The following is a 5958-nucleotide window of genomic DNA, read 5'->3' on the forward strand; positions in this document are numbered from 1 at the left end:
AAAAAAAAAAAAAAAAAAAAAAAAAAAAACAAAAAAAAAAAAACAAAAAAAAACCGTGCAGTGTGAACCTAGTGTTATGGTTCTCGTCATGGATGTGATGAAGTGCTAAAGCTCTCTATTGTTTTATGTTACATGTTATAGTTACAGATACAATATGCAAAACTGATCTTCTCTGACATTATAGTTCGGTCGGTACTGTTGAACCCTTTACATTGTTGTGCTAACGTTAAGCTATGAGTTGTTGATACTCACCGAGCATTGGCCACTCATAGGATCACAGGTAGCAGCGTGCTTGTTACAATCACACAGAGTACAAACAGCATGCCGATGTTCATTATCCGGTAATACTCGAGCATATCCGAAATCACACGATTCACAAGATAGACCTCGGTATCCTAGAGGACAGGTGCATTGCTCTATGTTGTCCAGGAGTTCACCTTGACCTGAGGGATCTTCTGAACCTGTCTCTAGCCTCGCCCAGGATAAACTGAAACAAAAGTGCAGTATGTAAGAAGTAAGCATAACCTCAAGGTAATGAAATTTTGGATCCAATAACAAGACAAACAAAAAACAAACCAGCTGCTGGGAACAACCTCATGACGTCATTACCAATGGATCAACCAACAGTGCAATAATTATGAACTCAGCAAAAGTTCCACCTACCTGGTTTCGGCTTGATCTGTATGGTACTTGGCTCGCAACAGTACATGTTTCACATCTGTGAGTACACTCAGGAATTGCTCCTTAGTAACGGCTCCCCCCATGTACATCTCTTCTGAAGTGAATTCTGCAATAATGTCATTGAGTCCAGGAGGAATGTGATAGAAGTGAGATTCCAGCAGTGGCAGTGATAGAGTCAGATTATCTCGAGAATCATACTGGGAGTTACCACTACCAATGCGAAGGCCATTACTACCCTGTAATAACAGAAGAACATTACGAAACTATAGCTGTAGGTGAGAAAATTGAATAGAAATACAAAGAGCATTGAAAACATACTTGTCATAATACAATACAAATTTTAGGTAATACTGAAGAGTTCTATTTCTGACAAAATCAAAGTTTTTGGGGATATTTTGAGTAAGTAGGTACCAGTGCCGTCATTTCCATTACACTTGGCAATTTAAAATAAATAAACAATCATAAATTACCTAAATACGCACCATCAACCGAACAAATAAGTGGAGAAAAAGAGCCCCGAATATCTTCAACCGCCCTGTCATATTTAGTATGTTTCTCCGTGGCATTAGCTTTAGAAGTAGTTGTCCACTTTTGGGATTCGTAGGAAGGAGCGTCAGCGTTGATTACGCGATTATCAAAAAACGCAGCCTTTCCAGTTTTATTATTTTACCTACAGTAAAATATACGAGTACAACAAATCAAGACGCTCGCATGGTAGACAGGTGGGCGTGGGTTCAATCCCAATGGAGACCAGGTTAAGAATTCAGTCCTCAATAAAATTTGGGAATTTCACCAAATTAATAGCAGTATACTGATGAATCAAAGGGACTTTTCAGACTTATTCGAGCAGTGTAAATGGAAACAAAGACTAACATTATTTTGTTTCCAGAGGGTTAGGTACTTACGCTTACAATCCCCTGTCCTCGGGTCTCCATAATACAAAGGTTTGCATCTCTCACACCTAGCGCCCTCTGTGTTACCTCTACATTGTACACACTCCCCTGTACTAGCATCACATGGACCGCCCCCACATGAGCAGGGAACACAAGAGCCGCCTAGCTCTGTAGGGTTGCCATAGTAACCAGCGTCACAAGATTCACAATGATCTCCTATGTAACCTGCAACAGTTAACAACAATGGTCACAAGTCACAACCTGGCCTCCTCTTTCCTGCTCCAAAAATAAACATTTAAAGCGCCAACATTCGTATTTATCAGCTTCTGCACATACGCGAGCAGCAACTGTACTTCTAGGGTTAGCCATTCACTATCAGGTAGACCTGACAGGCGGACCTGTTCAAGCGTACCTGTCAGGTCTACCTGATAGTGAGTGGCCGGTTTAAGGATCCAGAGTGGCGAAGGGTTATATTTAAAGGTTTTGAGCCCCTGAGGGCACATACGCGAGCAGCAACTGTACTTCTAGGGTTAGCCATTCACTATCAGGTAGACCTGACAGGCGGACCTGTTCAAGCGTACCTGTGAGGTCTACCTGATAGTGAGTGGCCGGTTTAAGGATCCAGAGTGGCGAAGGGTTGTATTTAAGGTTTTGAGCCCCTGAGGCCTGTGGGAACCTGGATGTAAGTTACAAGTTGAAACAGTTTTTACCTTGAGGGCATTGTGTGCAGATGTATTCGGTGCCATTACCCTCACATGTGGGACTGAAGTTATTGGATTCCTCCTTCATGGGACAGGCACACTGCATACAATCCTCAGCAGTACCAACCTGTGCGTTACCATAGAAACCAACCTTGCATCTCTCGCACTTCGGCCCCTCTGTGTTGTGCACACAAGCCTAGAATAGAATAGAACAGAGTTACACTAGGTTCACACTGCACGTTTTTTTACCGTGACGTTTTTTTTTCCGTCGGACGGGAAAAAACCGTCCCGTTCCGTTGAGTTCACACTAGACAAAAAAAAAACGTCCCGTTCAGTTGATTACCACTTGAAACAGTCAGACATATCTCACGCCAGCATTCGATCCTCTTCTGTTTGTCTTTGAAAAGGCCAATACTTTTATCCCACAGAGCAGGCCTACCTTCTACCAAAGAAATTATTTGTTCACTGTCAAAATTATTACAGTATTGCCATGGTTTGAATATTTTGCCGTCACTAGAACGTTCTAGAATCCAGTTACCGGGACGAGGGGAGATACCGGCCCTCATGATGACATAGGTTACTTGGTACTCCTGGAACAGACAAGAAGAATAGTTATGGGATTTCAAGAGTCTTCTTTGGTTTTGGTACCTACCTAAGTTTACGTAACCTACTAGAACAGGTTCAATCATCCATGATGACATAGGTTACTTGGTACTCCTGGAACAGACAAGAAGAATAGTTATGGGATTTCAAGAGTCTTATTTGGTTTTGGTACCTAAGTTTACGTAACCTACTAGAATAGGTTCAATCATTAGAATAGAATAGATCAGTTGCGCTTACTTGGGTGATGTTTCAAAGTCATAGAGCAGGAAAAATGAGGACCAACGGAATTTTTCTTTTTCTTCTACGACTTCTAGATACCGAGATAAATCGATTTAAAAAATACCGGTAAATCGTGAAGTTTGACGTCACGGCATACGCTCCCGTAGGCGATGACGTCACATCAAATGTCCCGAGCAAAGCTCCCTCACAGGCAACGCATATTTGAACTCTTTCATTAGAGCGGAAAATAACAAGCGGGGCCCGTCCCTCCGGGAATTTTTCGATCTTGGTTAAGGAAAATCAATATTTATGTACCTACCTATTTTATTTAATATTCAGTTTATTATTATTCTTGATTTGTTTTTTTGGTTTTACTTTTATGTAATGATTTAAAATCAAGACTAGAGCCCGTTCTCCCTTTATTCCCAATATAATGTTGTAAACCTCTTCTAGGTCGTATGTCAATGAAGGAGGTGGATGAACAGATGTTGAATATTCAGAACAAGAACGCCAGCTATTTCGTAGAGTGGATTCCAAACAATTGTAAGACTGCAGTATGTGACATTCCACCCCGTGGACTCAAAATGGCGGCCACATTCATTGGAAACACTACGGCTATACAGGAGTTATTCCGACGGATATCAGATCAGTTTGATTCCATGTATAAGAGGAAAGCTTTCCTACATTGGTATCTCGGTGAAGGTAAGCTTTGGTCTTGAACTTTGTTAACTAGAGGATGCTTAAGAATGGTCTTACCAAACAAAAAGCAAAGAAATGATAAACCTTTGTGTTTAGCCGGGTCTATAGGAACGGTCTTACCACAAACGGATGGTAAAGCTGGTGGAATTTCTGAGTACTTTGCCGTGGGAGGAACACCTGATTGGAAGGACAAAACCTATACCACTAATACTACTACTGGACCGATTTAATGGCCGGAACTACAACCTGAGTTTGAACTTGCTTTAAGAGATTGGGATTAAACAATCTAATGGATTTAGCAATCTGATGGGTTAGAAAGTAAAAACCCACCGATTCCCGTTTTGTAACGAGTCAACCTATGTTTCTCCCCAGGAATGGATGAGATGGAGTTCACAGAGGCTGCATCCAATGTTCTGGATCTGATATCTGAATATCAACAATACCAGGAGGCAGCTGTAGATGATGAAGGTGGTGAAGATGATAATGAGGAAGGAGATGGAGATGCTTAGGACGAGATCATTTAACTTATAGCGGGGACAGAGGGGTCTAACAATGTGCACAGATAGTCAGGAGTTGCTGGTCACGTACCTACTGAGGTGTTGACTACCGAATGCTGAGAGAATTTTACATGCGATGTGTTTTGTGGTTAGGGCAGAAAATACAATATACTGTTTTACGAGAAAAGCTCTTTCTTTTCAATGAGATACGAACTTACAAAGCCTTTTCATTTATGTGTGACTAAACACTAAACAGGGAGGAGACCAGCCTGAAATTTCTCTTGCTAAAGGAATAACAAAGGTTTAGTACGAAGGGCATCTGCTCGTAAAAAATTTGTAGCCAAAACCAAATGTCAGCTTAAAGCAATCACTAAAGGGCTTATTGAGAGGCTGACGAAAAACGCCGATCTCGTCTGTACACGGGAAAAGGCGAAGAAAAAGAAGAAGGTAGTTTGGCACCTACTTAGTTTTAAACACGTACCGAAACAATAGGGATGGTAACAAAATAAATAAAGAAGCATTATCCAAACCTACATGTTCAAATTTTAACTTCCTAGCTTGGACGGCTTGGACCGTTTAAAAATTATGACTTGCGACCGACGTGACGGCACAGAGTGGCGGACACCAGACGGGAAGAAAAATTGTTACTAGATTATTATTTTTTATACAGGGTGACTTGAGTGGATTATATCTTACCTCTCCTCCCTCCAAGGGTTTCAGCTTGGAGTAATGCGACGTACAAATCACATCCGAGTCTGATAGGAACAAAGGATTAGCAGGAGATGCTAGGATGCCATACTGTGTCCAACACTCATCATCCGAGACAGCAAAGTATTGCCAACTATTTATAACCCAGTGTTGAATACCATGTGAGAATCGTGAAGTCACAAATACTTCTGTAGTACCTGGGTCCTTGTTACCTACATAGGTACACTTCTTTCTTATTAGCAAGGGAAACCATTAACGAAGGGTATTATCAGGCGATATGTGATAACATTTCAGCATGGTTTCAACTAGGGCTGTGTTTTTGAAAACAACTTTACAATTTTGCACTTACATTTTTCTTCTGTAATATTAAAGTCATTCATAACTTTTGTCAAGTGCGGTGAAGATTTATCATGTAACACGGGCCATCTCAATATTGTCTTCTTAAGATAGAGAGCAGAGCATCCCGAAACAGTGTAAAGTTGGGTTTGATGTTCGTGTCAACTTGTGTTCTATGTTGTAGCAGTGACTCCAAGCCCCGGTATACTCGTTTAGAATCATAAAGTTCACTAGAGCTGAGGTCGATATACCTTTCTGTTTATTCCTAGCTTACAAGTCTCAGCATCCCTGGTCCATGTTTCCTAGCACATACATTACAAGTCTGTTCTGTAGGGGCGGAGCTAGTGGATGCAGTACTTGATGTAGTAAGGTAAGTAGGTATATTCATTTAAGTTGAACCCAACTTTTAGGGCTGCTTGCCCCTGCACCTAAGCCTTAAAGTGGGATATTTGTGATCACTGGCCTCGTGTAGCGTGTACACAAGGCTGGCGCCCAGTAATAATCCAGTATTTGAGGAGTTGTAACAATATTATTATTCTCTCTTCCTCAGGAAAGAAGCTGAGAGTTGTGATTGTCTACAAGGGTTTCAGTTGACTCACTCGCTAGGAGGAGGTACAGGGA

At 41.3% G+C, this 5958-nt stretch overlaps 2 protein-coding genes across 2 annotated transcripts in view; one reads left to right on the forward strand and one right to left on the reverse strand.

Moving 5' to 3' along the window:
* LOC103518929 (laminin subunit alpha-1-like) overlaps nucleotides 1–2856 on the reverse strand; it is a 31068-nt gene extending 28212 nt beyond the window's left edge. The window contains exons 1-5 of the mRNA XM_026830592.1: nucleotides 2722–2856; nucleotides 2285–2471; nucleotides 1555–1799; nucleotides 664–917; nucleotides 253–487 (exon numbers count right to left, since the gene is read on the reverse strand). Coding sequence (XP_026686393.1) covers nucleotides 253–487; nucleotides 664–917; nucleotides 1555–1799; nucleotides 2285–2471; nucleotides 2722–2841 — 1041 coding nt within the window. The 5' untranslated portion in view covers nucleotides 2842–2856. The remainder of the gene's footprint in view (nucleotides 1–252; nucleotides 488–663; nucleotides 918–1554; nucleotides 1800–2284; nucleotides 2472–2721) is intronic.
* A 687-nt stretch (nucleotides 2857–3543) lies between these two features.
* LOC103518927 (tubulin beta chain-like) lies at nucleotides 3544–4506 on the forward strand (the record flags this gene model as incomplete). Its single annotated transcript, XM_008484007.2, has 2 exons — nucleotides 3544–3799; nucleotides 4169–4506. Coding segments are annotated over 2 exons (393 nt in total), but the record flags the coding sequence as incomplete, so codon positions are not given.
* Between the last annotated feature and the right edge of the window lie 1452 nt (nucleotides 4507–5958).

Source organism: Diaphorina citri, unplaced genomic scaffold (genome assembly GCF_000475195.1).
Source record: "Diaphorina citri unplaced genomic scaffold, Diaci psyllid genome assembly version 1.1 scaffold2438, whole genome shotgun sequence".
NCBI lineage: Eukaryota > Metazoa > Arthropoda > Insecta > Hemiptera > Psyllidae > Diaphorina > Diaphorina citri.